The 19870-nt window shown below is 41.4% G+C and overlaps 1 protein-coding gene across 1 annotated transcript in view; it reads right to left on the reverse strand.

The window, feature by feature from the left end:
• Positions 1–12390, reverse strand: part of PGBD5 (piggyBac transposable element derived 5) — a 63187-nt gene extending 50797 nt beyond the window's left edge. The window contains exon 1 of the mRNA XM_065736427.1: positions 11958–12390. Within this exon, the coding sequence (XP_065592499.1) occupies positions 11958–12378 (421 nt within the window). The 5' untranslated portion in view covers positions 12379–12390. The remainder of the gene's footprint in view (positions 1–11957) is intronic.
• Positions 12391–19870: the final 7480 nt, after the last annotated feature.

Consider the following 19870-nt stretch of genomic DNA (forward strand, 5'->3'; position numbering starts at 1 on the left):
TTGCAATTTTAACATGGACAGTGGAGACGTGGAATCCAGCAGTGCTCAGAAGAATAAGAAAAAATGAAGTTCATAATGACTAAAAAATACAACACTAAAATGTGAAGGATTAGTAAGATCTATATTAAGATGTAGGAGAAACAGCCATTTTTATGACAACAAAGGATTTTCTAGAAAGAGAAACAGAGAAACTAAAAGCCATAGCAGAAAGACAAGGTTAGGAAAAGGTTATAGTACAGATTAAAAGGATTCACTAGAAATGGAAAGTTTCAAAGCAAAGTTTTGGACAGCTTTTGTTATACTTGTTTCCTAGCTCCTTTTCTGATGAAAGCATTGTGCTAAAGCATTCTCCCTCTAGTTGCCCATTTCAGCTTGAAAAGCAAAAATCCCACCTCCCTTTTATCTTAGGAAGAAAGCTGACATTAGAACAATTGGTAGCACACTGCTCAATGTCAAGCTGCTCCAGGTCAATACCCAGACCCTCTCTCTCCCTTTTGAGTCAGCCTTTCAACAACAGACCTAAAGAGAAGGCATCGTTTGTATTTCAAAAATTGTCATGCTCAACTTCTGTATTTGCTTATAAATGCTATCAGACATTTCTACTTCAGCATTTATATATTTCAGCATAAAACAAATAGCTGCTTCTAGAAAAAAATAGCTCACTTAGTTCATTTAGTTTCTTGTCTTTGATTCAGTGAATGGCATTGAACAGTTTAAAGAACAGAAGAAAGAATTAAAAACCGATATAATCTCAGCAACAGCATTACCAGTGTAAGTACATCTTAAATTCTTAGAATCTTCCATTTTTGGAGCCCAGTTTGATGGTATCAATTAAAAAATATCCACAATTGAATATTTTACACCTACCATCTGCCCCAGAAAGTAAGTAGTTTTCAGCTTTACTCTTACAGAGCTCAAAGTAGTTAGTATTTATCCCAGTTTAGTGGAATTAGGGAATTAGATACTTCTGGCTATATTCCTATACCTCCTAATCAGAAACAGCTGTGTCTTATACAGAAAGAGCTAAAAGGCTCTTTTGCAAAAATAAAATGGAGAGAAAGGGGGATGAAGATATAAGCAAGGTCAGTGAATTTTTCAGGGTGCATATTTGTGGTAAGTTAGGTGTGATCCAGCTGGCAAAGCAAGGATTCTGCCTTGGTTTTCAAGACAACTAATGAGGTTCATCAGAGGATAAGTTTCATGAGTCTGAAGATAGGATAGCACAAGCTGCAATGCCTGCGGCATAAGCAAAAGCATAAATAATTAATGTCATAGGTTAGTTAATATTTTTTCTTATTCCTCAAATACTGATAGTCTCATCACAAGATCCAAAGTGAATCCAAGTTCAAGGTAATCAAGGTAACAGCCTAAATTTAAAAACAAAACAGAAACAAAACAAAAACCAAGTATAATCTAAGAAAAAGAAGAGACCTGGTAACTTGTTAAGCTTGTTAACTTGATCTTGATAATTCTTTAAGATTGAACCAATTTGAATGGAAAGAATAACATCCATGAACACTGAGACAAAATCAAAACAGTATTACTCACTTGTATCATAGCCAAGATACAATCATACCTGAGGTATATATCATTAAAAGAAAAGATCCAAGCACAATAGCATTCTTTGCAAGATGAAACAACTTTGCAAAGCTCACAAAGAAGTGAGGAAACAGCTATCTGAGAAACAAATGCATTCTCTTGTCCTTCCTTGTCAAGAAACCTATTCCATGGTCATCAGTTCAGGTGACTGGATCATGGACTTGGTTGGGCATATTCCAGACCTGTACCTGTCTTCCTCCTCTGAATGTCTGTTCTCACACTTTACAGTAGTACTGTTGCTATTTACTTGCAAGGAGGGCCTTCATACCTCAAGAAAGTCATGGATAAAAGCAACTACTTGATGATGCAACAACTAAAAGATTCCCTGGTACTGCAAAGGTAGTAATACAAGTATTTGGGCAGTACTATATCCAGCGTTCCTGGCATAACAAAATTAGCTTTTAAACACACAAAATGAAGCCTAGAGTTAATCACTTGAGTAGAGATACGGTATTAATTGACATACAACTCATTAATCCTAGCACATGATAGAGACAGCAATACTGTGAGTAACAGCCATGTAGGCCTGGGCCACTGGACTGGAATAAGAGGAAAGAGAGCGTTTCACCCTAACAGATGAGAAGGCCTTCTCTGAAAATACAGCTCCTTCCTGCAAGATATTCAGCTTCACTCCATTCCCAAAGGCAAGGCAAAAGATGAATGTAGCAAGACTTCTGCCTAGCACTCCAAAGTACAATTTGCCACTGAGCAGCTTTCCTAGTGTACACAACTATCTTAACCATTTTTAAAACAGCAGAAATGATTGCTGGAAGGGACATGAGAAGTCAATTAATCCAAGTCTCTACCAGAGATCACTATACATACTAGGTGTCAATCTATTACAGCAGGTTAGTACAGCTTGTTATTTGGTTTCCAAAGACAAACCCAGTCTGCCGCTGTATTACACTGGCTGAGAGCTTCCATCATGACTGATTTAATTCTCCATCAATTCAGCTTAAGCCTGTTATTCCTCGTATTCAATTTCCATAGCAGATAAGGCAGATAATGCCTTTTTCTACAATAGCCTTTACTTATCCACATGACCACTTAGTTTATAAACAGAATACTGAAACATGGTCTGGTTGGTAGATTTTTTTCCTTTTTGGTCCTCTTTGTCAACACATTTTGACTATTTACCTCCTACCTGGGGTGGTTACCCACCCAGACTCTCCCTCCTAAATGGCAGGTCAGTCTCATCACAAATCTTCTAAGCTCTTCTGCTTACATATTTGAGGAAGATGTTTGTCTTTTCACAACAATATGACACTGAGTCACATTCATCATGTGCTCAGCTTCACCCTCTAGTTCCCTTTCTGTCTAAAGGCTTCTTCTCTTTCCCCTCCATTTTGCATTTCCACTGTTAATCACAGCTGCCTTCATGCTATGTGTTTCTCACTTACATTGTACCCTTTCACTCCCCTGGGCTATTTCAAGCTGTCAAGAACTGCATGAATTTTGAGCTGGTCCTCCAGCATACACAGAGCTCCTCCCAGTTTTGTTTCATCTAGAAGTTTAATAAAGTTCAGTAAGTTCACCTCCATTAAGGAAGGTGTTAAAAAGAATAATAATTTTTAATAATACTTAAGTTTTAGATCTTCATACCACTTTTCAGAGATACTAACCCAGGTCTTAGCAAACTGAAATGGAGACAGAAACAGACAGTTGCAGTAACAACAATTTTAGTGAGAATATAATGTAGCCCCCATCGGGTATCTAAATGGTCGGCTGCTGCTGTATCTGCTCCACCTCAGCCTCAAATTTCAGTCTCTGCGAGAAGGTGTTGGTCATGAGAGATACAATGTAATGCAAAGCGCTCTGCAGAAATCAGAGCTACTAATGACATGGCTCCTGCCTCTAGAAGATGCCGCTGATTCATTGAAGGATGGGAGGAGACAAGTCTGACGGAACACAGCAACAGTTGTAGTTCTCCAGGCTCACGTAGTTTGTAACAACATGCAAGCACTTCAGACAGCAAAAGCATCAGCTGATACCATGTTTCATACACAACAAACAGCACAGGTAATTTTATAGAGAAGGAACTTGTACAGCACCTGCAAAACAGGCAGGAAATGAAGCTGTGCCCCAGACACTTTGAGGACTGGATCCAGGCTCACCACGACTGACAAAGCAGCCTGTACGAGGTCTGAAAGAGCTGCCCAAACAAGCAGTGCCGAATTCGTTCCCACCTCTTTTATGAAAGAGGCATTTTAGCAAAAGTAAAGACCATCCAGAGTTTGTTTCAAGGAACTACCCTAGGGGCACTCACAGACGTGACTGTTCCTATGGCCTAGGGCCTCAGGTCATCTCCCATGCCATCAGCCTCAGCCCCAGCAAGGCTAGGTTCCGCTTCCCACAGCTTCACCTGGCCATGGGTCTCACCTCCCCAGGTGCTCTTGGCTGTGAGAGTGGGGTCCTGGTTGCCAGGCCCTACACTAAAAGGGAGGACAAATGTTGTAGACCATCTGTGATGTCAGTTAAGTACAGAAGCAAATGAAGGTCTCTTCTGCAGGAGCAAGGAGGCCATTCCTTATCAGATACAGCCTCCTCAAGTAGGGAGAACAGTATGTAGTTTATGCCAAAACCCATAACTCTTTTCTGAATTAGATTAGCAATACACTCACAGGCTTCTTTCCTTACTCTTTTTTTTTTTTTTTTTTTAATATACTATTTGCAGGAAAGTTAACACCATGGAAGAAGCCACGGATTGCTCAAAGGGACCCCAAGTCTTAGTGCTTCATTTCTTATAACCTCAAAGTTAGTGACAAGAGGGAATGCAGATCTTACCAGTATAAAACTTCATACTAGTTTTACTTTGTCTCAAACTAACTAGTGACTACATGATAGGACAAGATTTTAAGTAAAAAAAAAAATAATTATGATACCCCAGAAATGAGAAAAAGTCTTCAGTTTAGAGAGGTTTTCTCATTCTGTGATCCAGTAACGTGCTGCAGGTTGCAAGCAGAGAGCATCATAACAATGAGAACACCTACATGTCCTCAGCAACACAGATCTCTGACTGCACAGCTCCAGGTGCTCCCCACTGGGAAGTCAGCCAGCATTTACCACTTAAAAAAAAGAAAAAAATGCAGATGATTGTACAGACTAGATAGACAGATTTTCCACAGCAGTGAATTTCATAAGTAACCTAGAAAAAAGATACATACTCTCTTTTCATGCTGCAATTTAATCTATTTCATACACACCCACCTCTCTGCCATATGTAATCACAAATGAATCAGTTATATCAGCATCTGCTTTAAGTCTGTTTTCTGTTCTTTCTCCCCTTTCCCCCAACAAAATAAAATAAAATAAATAAAACCAAAACCATTTGTACCTGCTGATGGTCCCACTGTATCTTTCATCTCAGTACAGTAATCTTTGTACAAAACAACTACTTCTCCCCACCCATACAGACATAAGATGCTCTTTGCTTCAGTGACTCTTATTATCCTGCTCTGACAAGATTCTTGCATCTTTAGTGTGATTCATAAACTACACTTCAGTTTCACCAGTTTCTGCCTGCACAGCTAATACCTTGTGTTGCTATCTGAGTAGAAGCTCCTTGTGTTTGTTCTTTATCCTTCCTAATGGGAAATACTGTTTGTCAGTACAAATTGTATGAATCCGTATGATGCGCAGGAAAGCAAAATTGAAAGCAAACTTTCTATCAGGTGCCATTAATATCAGTCATCTTCACAGAAAATCAGGGGTGATCATTCAGAAATATTTGTATAAGGCCAAGATAAGCTAAAGAGACCTCTAAAACTGTTTCCCTGAAATCCCTCACTCTTAGAGCTATGGCTTCATTTTTACAAGACCCATTCAGTTACATTATCTGTTCATTTTCAGATAGAGACAGTGACTGATTAACATCATATTCAAGTGGGAGCTTGGATAAGTTCCTAGAAAGGATGCCTTGCCACAAAGAAGTGAGATGTCAAATCCTAGCATTCTCAAGCATTTGTCTTACGTATTCCTTTGGAGCCCATCTGCTCTATTCTCTAATAACATGCAGAACTTTTAGCAGTAGGGAAGGATGAGGTATTTTAGGGACTATAATCCTCTGACCTCCAGATAAAATGTAAAGCTGAATCCATGATTATTTCCTGTTTGGGAAGGACCCTGTATTTCCAAACTGCTAAATCCATCTGCTCAAAGTTTTTCAAAGACCAGCATGGAGGAAAACTAAACAAAACACGTAAACAAACAAGCACACCTAAGATAAATTTCTTGCTTCTTCTATAACACCCAAGACAGCTTCCTGTGGCCCAGCAGTTCATACAGAATTAGCAAATGAACTCAGCTATTAGTATCCTCATTAGGCTCATCAGAGAAACTAATTTCCTCTCCAGACTGACTTGGAGGTAGGCAGACAAGGAAGTTGTCCACGTCACAGAAACAGTATAGCAAGCAAGTGGACATGAGTATTTGTAGGAAATAATCTATTTCTTTGAAATGTCCCCATAAATAACTTCAAGGGGGAAAAGACTCTTTAGATGCAGTAGAAGATCAAGAAGTAAATAAGTTTTTTATTCTTTAGACGTTCAGTCACTGTCTATAGATAAGACCTTAATTTGCAGCATTTATAAATCTTCATGTCTCAAGTAATGACCAGAACTGGTACTCTGTCTAAAAGCAGAGAAGAATAGTCATTTCTGTGAAATTTATCAACAGTATGTGTTTCACAAAATACATATTCAAACAGAGCTATGCACAAAAGGATGGGAACACAGCTAAATCACAGTAAATTTTAGAATTAACAAGACTGTCGTGGACATATTACTTCAGTGTCAATGGAAGCAGGAAAGTGTGTTCTGAAACCACATAAAAAGCATATTTAGGTTTCATAAGAGGTACAATATACCAAGTCATTGCATAATTCACATATTTAGCAAAACATCAAACCTTTAAGTCATCCAATAAATGATCTGGAAAATTGTAGTGTACATCTTCATGATGTATTTATCATAACACACAGCAGTATCACAAAACATCTAGGAAGCTATAAATAACTTCTACTTAGAATGCAAGAACAGCTCATACAGATATACCATTTTCCATGGTTAAGCAAGTCAAAAGCCACTAATTCTGATGACAGAAGTAAGCAATAACATGTCACATCAGAGGCACTTTACCAGCTTGCAGTCAAAAGATCTGGCCCAGATATTTCTCAAGTAGAATATTTCATAAACAACTAAATAGCTTTTATAGGTTTTCTTATAACTCTGGAATCTTTAAGTACTGTCCTCAATTGAGTACAATGAAAGCCTTCAGATTCAGTTCAGGACTTGAACCAAGATGATCAGTGTTGTTAGATGGCAGCATGTATGTGGCCCTCTTTTATGACTCAGCCTGACTCAAGAACTCTTCATCCTGTCTGCCTGTTGCTGGAATACTGTCTTCTCATCTGCCTCCCCACACAAGTCTTCTATTCTTGGGAAGAGCATGCACACTGCCTCTCTCCCTACAACTCTGATTTACAATTAGACATACTGAAACAAGATGGAAAGCCACTCCCTTTCTACCTTATTCCTTTACTCTCCTTTGATAACTTCAGCTGAATTATTTAGCTCTCCTAAAACTGTTTCCAGCTGCTTATTTTCAAATAAACAATTCCATGCTATACAATATCTATTATGCTGTGATATTCACTGGAGGCTAGCTTGAAGAAACTAAATTCACTTTCATTGTTTAGCATTCATAAAGCAACAACAATGAAAAAATTACAAAGTATATTAAAAATTACCTCAAATATTCATTTAAACCTCCAAGGTAACAAGGAGAGCCTGACTGTTAGATATGGCCTACGTAACTTCTTCAGTGCAAGCTGCTCTTCTGGAGTGTGTTCTCCAAAGATTTCTTACAGCACATTTTGTGTTTGACAAATACTCTGGAAGCCCATAAAAAGTTAGTGATGATCTCCAAACGCAACCTGCTCAGGAGCAGTCACCTCAAACTTTCAGTATGGAACAATAATTTGTCCTTGTGTTTAGGTCTACGAACAGATTTGTAAGAATACAAAAACAAAGAAAACAGTAGCACCGATTGGCTGTAACTAAAGGACCATAGCAATAATTTTTAATCAGACTTCCCTGCTACCACTGCCACCTTAAAACATGATCTCTAACAACAGGAGGGCTGGATATATACATATTGGAAGCATTAGATTCTAGGGAGAGAATATCAGCTACATCAAGATGCAGTAATATAAGGATATTTGTAGTTTCTAAGACCCTCCAAGAAGAAAGACCAAAAGCAAGACAGCCCATGTTTTACAGAATATCTCCTGGGCAGATTACTAGGCAAACAGAGGAAAGCACTACTCAAAATCACCCAAATCTTTTCACTTCTATACTTCCATTTCTCTCATCACTGAAGGATATTCCCTTTGTGGCTTTCAGGGCTACAGCGAAGAGGGCTATAGCTCCTGACAGGGAAAGGTAACCTTAGTTGGTGGTGATTCAGTGATAGTAGCAAGCCTGTTGGAGTTCAAGATTCATTTGGACGACACTGTCAGAAATAGGATTTGAACTCAGAGTGGTCCTGTGTGGAGCCAAAAGTTAAACTCAATCTTTCTGAGACCCATCCAAGCCAGGGCATTCTGTAGAGTAATAGCATACACATTAAAAGAAGTTTAAGGCAGAAGCAACTAGAAATCAAGGTTTTATATTGAGTTACTGGCATTTGCTAGCCTACCACTAGTGATAGTTGCTTTTCTCCATTTCAATTCCACTTCCCCTACTGTAGCAACTTTTCCACAACTCACTCTATCCTACCAGAGGAAGGGAAGCCAGAGAAAACCCATCAATCCTTTCTTCCAAGAGGGCAGAGGTCAGATTTCTTTCCCAGAAGCCTCTCTCCCTCTCTGTAGGTCCACTTCCCAACAAATCAATTTCACCTTTCCCTTCACAGTAAGATCTGGAGAAAATGAGAAGTTATCCCTTCAAGAGAGTGAGAAGAGAGATAACAAAACATGCTGGGAACCAACATTTCCTCAAGGATGTCACCATCCTTTTAAACACACATATTGACCTACCTACAGACCTGCTAGAGCCAGACACTCTTTCTCAAGGGAAAGCATTTCAGCACCTGTCTCCAAGATCTCCTATCCAACTTATATCACAATACTTCAGAACTCACATCATTACCTTGAAATTTGTGGCAAGCAATTGAGCTCCCTTGTTTCCCCAACCTATTTTAATCAGAGCTACATAGTACCACCGTTTATCAGTTTAAAAATCAGGGCATCACAATATGGCTTGTACTCTTCTCAGCAACTAGAGAGAATGATTTTGCAGAATAGCTTAACTGAAAATAACACTGAGAACCAGCAAACCATCTGTTCTAACCTGAGTGTTAGAGTTAGTGCTATCTTGGACTCCCACAACGGAAGTCTGATAAAGCTATTCATGTTTTTTGTTATTCCTTCCACAGAATCGTTAAGGTTGGAAAAGATCTTAAAGATCTAGCCAACCATCAGCCTATCACCCATCACACTCACTAACCATGTCCCTCCATGCCCCACCTGCCTCCAGGAACAGTGATTTCACCATCTCCCTGGGCAGCCTGCTCCAATACTTGACTACTCTTTCAGAGAAGAGTTTTTTCCTTACATCCAACCTGAACCTCCCTAGCACAAAAAGAACTCTACACATCCACTATTTTTTTCTGTTCAATTTAATAAGAATTCAGTAACTGAAAATGCCTGAAGAAGAGGCAGAAAACAGTTCAGGAATATAAACAGCCTATAATAAAGTGTTGTGTAGTGATGCCATCCAGTCACTTCTCTCCCAGCACTCAAAGCTGGGACAGACCTTTCCCAGTTCATCAGAATGCAGTACGTGGGCAAGGCAGACATCCTCATAAGTACACACAGTGACTGAGTCCAGACTGAGGCCAGACTGAACTGAAACATCTCACACTGCCAGCAGCCCCCACAGCATCTGGGCCTCAACTGATATTTCATCTCAGAAACACAGTAAGCCTGATGACTCTAGAGACTAATTCTAGGGTAAGTACAATACTTTGTTAAGACACTGAGTCTGGGAAGGGAAAGGCACTAAGTACTTTTATTTAAAAGGGAAAAGGTAAAGCAATAGGATTTTCTGCCTCTGGTTAAAAAGACCACAAGAGTATCATAAGCAGCTTTTTTTTCTTGATAGTTTTAGCTCATGCTTATTAAAAAACTTAAATCTTTTTCTGTTCCATACCTTCCCTTTCCTAATGGGGCTGTCTCCCACACCCAACAGCTTGACACTGTTTGATCCTAGTCTGATTCAAAGATTTATTTCTAGAATTGATGTAGTTGATGTTTCGTGAGACTTCAGCTACAAATACAAATTTGTTTTCTGGTTGTAATCTCAATAGAAGTATACTCAACAGAAGTACAGCAATGGAATTACCTTGCATCATCTGACACCAGAAGACCACACTCTGAAGATTTGCCCAGTGAAGGTTGTGGATGCCTGGTCCCTGGAGGCATTCAAGGCCAGACTGGATGGGGCCCTGGGCAACCTAGTCTAGTATTAAACGGGGAGGTTGGTGGCCCTGACTGTGGCAGGGAGCTTGGAAATTCATGATCCTTGAGGTCCCTTCCAACCTGGGCCATTCTGTGATCCTGTTTTGTGCTAATTTACATTTTATCTTTTTTGACTTCTTTTTAAGCCCAGAACCTGGAGAGAATGTTCTTTCATCCAAAACTTTTAAACTAAGAATAATTTGTTAGTGCTGTATGCTTGACCCTACATTTCTTTCTTGTAGATGTCATTGCATTTGTTCATTAGGAATGGAAGCAGTCCTCCTCTTCAGTGGTATTGCCTCAGCTTCCTGGGTCAGAACACTGTCCAGTGAAGTGTATGTGATGACAGTACAAGTATGCTTAGCATGGATCTAATTATGAGACATGCATTGCCCCTAAAGCCAGTTGATCTACAGACTAGAATTACAAGAGTTTAGTTGTACAGTGCATTAGTTTCTGTAGCCTGGAATTACAGTAGTCAATAAATAAGTAATTAGAGCATACATACTTCAGACACATCAAAGCACTATACTATCTGAAGTTTTGCCAAACCAAATCACCATGCTATGAGCAGCATGCAGCATCTATTACCATCATTATGATCGACAAAATGAAAGGGCAGCAGCAAGCTCTACTTCATCTACTACTAGGAGGAAATATTCACAGCAAAACCCACATGCTTATTTCAAGAGGCTTCTGCATCTATTTCTGATAACCACAGATGAGACTTTTTCATTTCAAAAGAAATCTGAATTCTAGAGTTAACAGGTCAACTTTTAATTTTCTTTCCCAAAGCAACAGTAAACTGTGAATCCCAGTTCTATTTGTTAGAGGGCATACTGCTACAAAATAATGATTTGAAGAAATAAGCCAGTGGAGGCAGAGAAATAAAGTGTTAATTAACACCAGAATAACATCACACCATGAAGCCTATGGTCCAGAATGTGATCATAGACAAATCCACTGAGTGAGAATCAAAACTTAAAAGTTCTTTAAAGAGGCAGATCAGCTTAACACTTAAGATATTACAGTATCTAGGGATTTCTAGAGTTAGGGGAAAACAGCAGCTTCTTTTTCACATCTGTCTGAAGCATTGCACAACTCTGAGCTCCAGTGCCAGCTCCACGTCACTCCCCCATCCCCAGCTGCTCCCTCAGGTAGGTTCCCACCTGTCCCATTGCACAAATTCCAGCATACTACACCGAGTGTAGAAGCGCTCAAGTGCACTTACCTTCTAATAGAAAAAGTGAATGAATTTAACACTGTAAAACAACACAGTGAAGACAAGAAACCCTAGGACAGACAAGCCATCCATTATCTCAGTGGAGACAGGCAGCAGCGCTCACCTACCCTTCCGAGACGCCAACGCTTCATTGGACACCTCATCCCTCTGTAACCAATGACCTGCTTTCGCAAAGCTTGTCTCCTTCACAGCCAACTTGGATGCTCAGCCCTGCCCGCAGATGCGCTGTAACGGGCTCACGGAAGCCAGCGGGGCGACCGGCAGCGCAAAGTCATCCCGCAGAGTGCCGAGCTGCCCGACCTCCTGCCACTTCACCGCCCGCACACGTGAGGATGAGAGAGGTCAGCACAAAAAGCCTTGCGGCCGCGGGCCAACCCAGCCGCCCGGCTCCACGCGCATCCCCACCTGTGTGCAGGGCACTCACAAACACAAGCGCTGCTCCGGGAGCGCTCCGCCGCCGTCCGTGCTCCGCGTCTCGGGGGAGGATGCTTGTGACTAAGCACCCCGCACACGCGCTACAGCCCGGCTGCCCCCGTACGCACCCGCACCCCCGCGCCAGCGCCCAGGCCTCGCGGCCCGGCCCCGCTCCCCGCGTACCGCTGCTATCCTTGAAGCGAGGCGGCGGGACGTCTCGCAGCGACCGCGTCCAGCCGCCCGCCTCCTCGTCCTCCTCCCCCTCCTCCATCGGGCCGGGGCCGCCGGCCTGAGGCTGCTGCTGCTGCCGCCGCCGCTCCGCCGGGGCCGCCGCCGGCCTGGGGACGCGCCGCCGCGTCGCCCTGCTCCGCGGGCACGGCCCCTCCGGGCGCCCCTCGCCCTCCTCGTCGTCCTCCTCGTCCTGGGAAGAGGCGGCGGAGCGGGAGTCGGCCGAGGTGCTGTAGAACGGGTTCCCGCTGCTGTCCTGGCCCGACTCCCCGAAGACGTCGTCGGAGATCTGCAGGCTCTCGTAGCGGGAGCGGGCCACCTCCAGCAGCGACAGCGCCTTCCGCCGCGCCGGCCCGCCGCCGCCCTCCGCCATCATCTCGGCCGCCGCCAGCAGCCGCCCGCGCTCCCCTCGGGCCGGCTCGGCCGGGTCCTGCGGCCGCAGGCAGCAGCCCAGCAGCAGCAGCGGCTCGGGCACGGCGGCGGGCAGGCAGGCGGATGGGGGAGCCCCGCCACCGCCGGGGCTGAGCCCTGCCTCCCGCTCCCGCCCGCACCACCCGCCCCTGTGTGTGTGCAGGGACATGGGGGGAAGGAGCCAGCTCAACATCTCCAAGTACCACATCCAGCCAATTACCGCGGCACTCCTCGCCCGGGAGGTGGGGTTATATGGGAGCCGCGGGCCGGCGCCGACCGCCTACCGGCCGCCCCTCCGCCCGCCGCCGCTCCGCCCATTTAAAAGCACAGCGCCGGCTGCGGGGCCGCCGCCTCTGCGCGCCGCCGCCGGAAGGGGGGGACCCTCCGCTCCGCCTCCCACTGCGCGGCCCCGTCCCCCCCGCACGATCCCGTTCCCCGGGCGCGGCCCCGCCGTGCCGCCGCCGGACCGGTCCAGGCTGGAGCTGTCCGCCCGGCCCGGTGCTGAAGTCGGCCCCGCCGGAGCGGTGACATTTGTTGTGCACCTATGACTGATACAGAGAGGCAATATGGTGACGCAAGGAGAAGGAGGAAGGGAAAGTAAGCGTGCCCTGAGTGGGTTAGTTAAAGGCGGCTCAGACGTATCCCTGGAGCAATCTCAGGGTTTCGTAAGGCAGCTGAAATCTCTGGTTATGCACAAGTAAGAACATTCTGTCCAACGTTACTGTAATGTTTGAAATCACTGATCAAGGTTTATTATCATTACCACTGGCACCCCGTTGTGCTGCTTGCTGTACAAACGCTCATTACAAAGACATTCCCTGCCTTCCAAAGACGGTAACTATTGAGCCTTCAGAATGATCATGAGTCAGTTGCTGTGGAATGGGGCAGCGGGTAACACACATAATTGGTATTTTTGTATGCAATCATTTGGTGTAGGTTAATACAAAGATTTATTATTATGACAAACTTCACACACTGTATAATAGTGAATGTTTCTGTCTTTTAAAAATGAAGATTAATGTCCTTCCAATGATTTTCAAGGACTTTAGCACAACCTGTAATATAATAAGAGCTGGAATGTGTAAGTATTTAAAAGTTTAGACTTATGTTCTATTCAGATATTTTTAAAATGCAGTGACTTCATTAAAACTTTAAAATAGTGCGTACAGCCAAGTCCTGAGAAAAGAATCCACCTCCTATGCATCCTCAAGCAATGAGAAAAGCCCAATGTAATTTGAGGGGTGAGATTTAAGCATTCTTCTACTATGAAAAAATCTCATAAATGTCCTATTGATTATATTAAAAATTACTAAGTTTCTGTACAAATTGATTTTTTTTCTTTTTATTCTTCCTTTTTTTTTTTTTCCTGAAAGTTCTGCCAGCTTAGCCTGTAGTGCGGGAATCACACTGAGTTTTTCTTGTCATACTGTCTCACTGCACACCAGAAATCACAGCTCTGTAGGCCCGAGTGCCCTTTTAATCACATCCATGCTACCCTGCTGTCTTCAGAATAAGCTCACCTGTAGCAAATTGTCATTTGAAGACAATGAAATTGCAAATTTACCATTGGAGGTATAACTGGTCTTGCAGGATTTTTCTTGCTGGTATCAGTGAGTGACCAGCTTGAGCCACATGAGTATCTATTAAACAAAAAAATTGTGAGGCCCTATGATGGCCTTCACCCACAAAGTTTTTTAAGACTGAAAAAATACTTTAAAGATGCTGACAGATTATTTCTACTAGAAACATTGAAATAAACTTTTGATTTGTGGTTGGATGGAGCTCTCCATCCAGGTGAATTCATCTCAGCATGCAGGTTCTATGAGTGTGTCCATGGACTTTGAAATTACACTAGACTTTCTATTTTCCACTGAAACATAGCAACAGGAAGGACTGCTCTAAAGACCAGGATAGAAAAAGAAGGCTCATGAGAATGGATTCCCAGTAAAAACATTAATGGAAACATTTCAGAGACAGAAGAAATCCACATGAACTTCTGCAGCTGCTGATGTTTGCAACAACAGTTTCTCACGTCTTTTGCATGCTTCACTCCAGGCTCCCATTACAGCTGGCTGGGCACACTGCCACTACCTCCACTCCGAATGGCATGCCAGATGCCAAAATTTCAGCTTTCCTTTTTTTTTTTTAAGAGAATTCTGGAACAAGAGCTCTGGGAGGAGACAGCTACACCAACAGGGAAACACAGCCTGAGTTTGGGATTATTAATCCAGCACAACTTTTTAAAGGTAAAACTCTTGCCATACACATGTGTGCAGCTTTTATTGATGGAACTATCCTTTGTTTCAGTCTAGTCAGTGAAAAGATAAGTAGCTATTCTGCCTGTTCCACAAGTAGAGAGATTGCTTTGAGTTTGTTGTGTGTGAATGGAAGGGTAAGATCACTTTTATGAGACAGGACTCTGGAGGCTCCCATGCAGCACTGAATGCCTAGGATTTTAGTTTGCAGTAAGTTTAACAATAACACATAATTGTTCATGCAAGCTACTGGTTGTAATGCTATAACCTGAAATAAGGGTTCTGGATCATGAAAGTCACCACATATGAAGTACTAGTAGTCATTTGTTCACTAATGATTGTGGAGAAGCCATGACAGGAAAGGTAGTTCTAGAAATGTTCTCATCATGCTGCAAGGCTTTTCTGAGCAGTTGAGAAAACAATCGTCAGTAGAGGCTTGCAGTTGAAAAAACTAATTATATAAACCTAATGGAACATAATAAACATAAATGTGTTTTCTCTTTAATCACTAGTGTTTAGTTGCTAGAAAGCACTGCTGGAGTAAACTGACTTTTGTATCCATGGCAACCTGTGGGTCAACTTTTAATTTGTCTACAGAGAAAATGTTGGGATTTTTTTCTTACTTGACGTTTTCTCTTTTTATTGCAAAAGCAGTGGTGCCTTCTGTATACGCTTCCAATCATGCAAACATTCAGGGGTAAGACTATGAAAGGCCCCAGCCTCTCACTGTGTACAGCAGATCTTCAAAGTCTTTAACACTTTCCTTGGAGATTCACTGGCCAGCTGCCAATAGCTGATTCCTTAAGTCATCTTTCAACCAAATTATAAAATACTTTAAGGAAGAAGCATGATGTGCTACATCATCCATTAGAGTGCACAGTGTCAGCACAAGTGGTCAGATGGTTCTTTGTATTCACTTTGCACAGTTCCAAGTTTTGTCCTGCTTTTACTGCAGCCAATGATAGAATGGTCCCATTGCTTTTATTGATATGGGTCCCTCTGGAATCGGGATTGAGTCCTGATTTCTTTCCTTAGTCAGGCTGCAGAGGAGGAACACTTTGTTTAGCATTTGACTGCTGTAGTAGATATGTAGGTCCTGCCAACTTACTGTGGGCTGTCTGAAGAGCTCTAGCTGAGAAAAAACCACTGAAAGGTGGCAAATCATGGGTTTCTAATTCTCCTCCTCGAACTACTTCCCTTTATAGTGTTTGAAGACAGATAAAAATATATCCAAGGATTTTTGTACTGCTATTCCATGTGTATCAGGAGGCAACAATTTCTTGCTGAAAATCAACATGGCACAAGAAAAGGATCATGAATTTTTCTGAGCAGGTCTGTTAAACATAAAATTGTGAGTTTTAAAATTTAATAGGATAAGAAATGTGATGCCTTGAGCTGGTAGTAGTAGGTCCTGTATTTCTCATTTCTTGGTAATTTGCTCTTCACAGTTAGACTTCAAGCTCTTTGAGGAAGAGTCTTGCGCTGTGTTTGCACACTACTTTATGCTGTCAAACCTTAGGTCAGATCTGACAGTACACAGACATTTCTTCCTGTTATCTAAGCTTTCTTTACTTCCTATTGATTTCATGGTTTGAAGATCTAAGTCCTGGTGCGTGCAAGGTTCATTCACAACACAAATTCATCACATTGGAATGGTATTTATTCAGTTTACAAAGTTATTCTTTTCCAACTTGTGTTCTGCAAATGCAGCCCTGAATCTGAATTTTAAACTGTCTTCCATCTCAATGTCTTCCTTAAAGGAGTCTACACAATCAGAGTTGATTTATTCATCAACTGTCAGGTGAAGTAGGCTCCACTTCTCTCTTTTACTGTGCAACTTCAGGTGAGCAGTAAAATTCAAGAAAAAACTTCATAAGCACTGAAAACTGTGATAACCTGGTGGAACAGAAGGTAAATATACTGAGTTCAGAAATGCTGGTTTTACCCCACCAGTTATCTGAGAACACACTGCAGTGTGAAATGGACCTTGCACTCAGTTTCTCCCAAACCTTGGAGAAGAGACAGTATCATGCATCAGGATGTTTCTCAGCACATCACCATGTGATGTCTTGTTTACCCCCCACTCACAAGGCAGAAATCAATACAGCCATGACTAGTGGGTTACATTACTCTCCATTCCTCACTGTAAAGTCTTCTTTACAGTGTGGTGACCAGGTATGTGCCTGGCCACATGGCATGGGGAAAAGCAACTCTACAGGGTTGATTTACTTCTGTGCTGCCCTACATAGTACACATTCTCCATGAAGGGAATTGTGGAGCTCTTTCACCTCTTCCCTACAGTTCTCTTATGTGAAGTAACAGTGAAAAAAGGGGATATTTATTTTGTTTTTTAACCTCTCAGGAAGTTGTAGCATAGGTGATGTTGGTATCAATAGCAATGCATGTCTAGATATTTCCTCTTCACAGTCAGGTTTCCAACTTCTTAGTAGTGTTGAAACCTACTTTTTCTTGGACTGATATTTTAAACTGCCCAAATATGACATTAAATCAAAGCTCATGGAAATAAAGCAAGTCGCCATTTCCAAGGAAACACATGTATTTTTTCCTGTAATACAACAGGGGGATCTGAATTTTAACACTGAAATGTGCAGGCTGAAATTTAAAATTTAGCAGAGAAATTTGAGTGTTTCAGTGATAAATACTTTTGATTTTGCTGGGCTGAGGAGCCTTTGAAATCCCCATTTTGTGCAAGGATGTAACATTTTTAGCTAAAGCTATTTTATAAACAACTCTCACCTAAGCTCCAAAGGGAAAGATAAGGTGTGTTGTGCAGGCATGCATGGAAGATTAGCTGTTTCATCAATAATTTATAGAAGGTCCACAGAGTATGCGGCAACTGTCTGCACAAGCCCTGTCTTACTCGCCTTGCTCTCTGGTGCGTGAGTAGAGCAGAAACTATATCCAGTAGGCCCAAAGCACAGAAGTGTGCTGACTTAAAAAATCAAACACAGAGTGCTCTAATGCACTTATTTTTCCATTGAAAACCACATCATTTTGAAATGCACTTTTGAAGGGCTGACCCCATCCACACTCTTCAAAGTAAGAGCAGATCCAGTAAGGCAGAGCCTCATGTGAGAGCTGTTAAGGGCTGAAGCCATTAAACCAATGCTTTATGACAGTCTGTGTGGAAATCATGTCTTTGAAAAGGTGGGAACAGAACATAGAATGTGCCTGGGATCAGGAGCATCTGTACTTAGCTACTGAATTTTATTATTATGCACAACTGAAACATTAAGTTATGAGGACATTGGGCCCAATGTTAGTCACAGGATTTATTCTCAGGATCTGCAGCTCACAGTCTGTGATAACATGCTTACTTGTTACCATGCAAGTAACACATGAAAACATACCTGTATTTCTACCACCTACAACACCTTTTGCCACAACTGATAATTTCAGATATCATCTTATTTGTCCAACTAACTTATTTCTTCCGCCTATCAGCCTGTAAGTTTACCTTTCTAAGATAGAATAACAGAATCACTAGATATCAAAAAGATTAAGCATTCATAATAAATATTTTATATTTAATGATTAGTTAATAATTGCCTTATCGATATATAAACAAACCATTAAAATTTATAATAATATCATTGAAAAAAAATTGAATATTCACTTTGAAGTTTCTCTAACATTATGAATATTTTTGGAGGTAAAAAACAGCCTGTAAGAGGGTAGAAGAGCCATAATAACCCAAAACAGTTCTTCAAGCTATCTCTCCCACTATTGCTACTTTCCTTTGGTCTGCTGAAATGCTTTCTGGTTTTTACTACTTCTTTTCTAAGGCATCTTTTGAAACTACCAAGAAATAAGAAGTATTCAATCCAAAAGTTGCCAGGATGCATTGTCCAGTATTATCTGAACAGGCTTCAATCCATCAACAGTTTATGCTAAACCTTCTTATAAAACAGAATCTCTTTTTTTTTTCTTTGGGGGGGGAGGTGGGGCAGTAAATTATTCAACAGTTATAATTCTATTAAAGTTGGTTGTCCTTGCAAAGCAATATAAGTTAACAAAATATATTTAGACTGAAACTCTGTTGCATTTGATCAGATACCAAACTGATTATGTTTTGCATTTTTAATGGGATTCAACTTCTCTCCAGAGAAGAGGAAAAGAAGCTGAAAAAGCAAAATATCTTCTGTATAGGGAGATGTGAATTGCTTAAGGATATAAAATGGAATCACATCTTCCCACAAAAATGGAATAGTGTTAGTCAGAGAGTATGGCAGATGGCTGTTAGTCACCATTGGATTTAGAGTTTTTACCCACTCTGTTCAATCAGTGTTGTCACAAGAGAGACCAGTTCCCAATTAGCTCCTGCAAAAGAAGTCCTTTAGAAGTCAAAATTTGATCATAAAATGGAACAATATTGAAAATGTGAGAGGAGAAAAGGTAAAAGACTAATTTAATAAAGAAAAATAATTGTTAAACTTAAAAATACCTTCTGTTTGATAACTGTTACCCTGTAGGAGGCAATTTATTTTTCCATGCAAATACTGAAAATTCAGCCATCACATATAAGTGATCTTGGCTCTTAAGGGTAATTGAACATCTGCAGCAGTGAATGAAATGCACCAACACTTCCCCTGCTCTCAGGATTTGGCCCAACAACTGATCCTTTCAGGGCATATAAGTGACTGTTAGCTCAACACACTTTGAATTTCTATTCTGAGATGCACCACTGGAAGCTACCAATTCCAGAAGCTTTAGTCTCTAAACAGCCTCCAATATTGTTAGAAATAGGACATTTAAAAGACCTTTGGAAAAAAATGTTCATCATTCTCTGTCACAAAGGGCATATTCACACTCCAGATTTTCTCCAAACACACACTTGAGATTTGAAAGAGGAACATTTCCAAAGTACATTTTCAAAATAAAAATCAGATTCCTTGATACTGCAAGATGCAAAAGAACAATCAATTGAAATGCACTTATTAGAAGCTCCCTCTATGTGCTGTTGAAAATAACTTAAAGTTACAGAAATGAAAAAATAATTTTTCAGAAAAAAAGAATTTTTGTTCTTTCTTTTGCTTTTTGTTGGTTTGTTTGTTTTGCCTTCATGTAGCTTACGTAGATTTATCAGTGCCTGTTACTTTCATTCAAATGGACATTCAGAACAAAGCATCTTACTTTTTCCCAGTTTCTTGGTCTTGTCGTGTGCTGAAATAACTGTATTTC

The sequence above is a fragment of the Cyrtonyx montezumae genome, unplaced genomic scaffold (assembly GCF_038088225.1).
Source record: "Cyrtonyx montezumae isolate F1298 unplaced genomic scaffold, pur_monq_1.0 scaffold_0, whole genome shotgun sequence".
NCBI classification, from domain to species: Eukaryota; Metazoa; Chordata; class Aves; order Galliformes; family Odontophoridae; genus Cyrtonyx; species Cyrtonyx montezumae.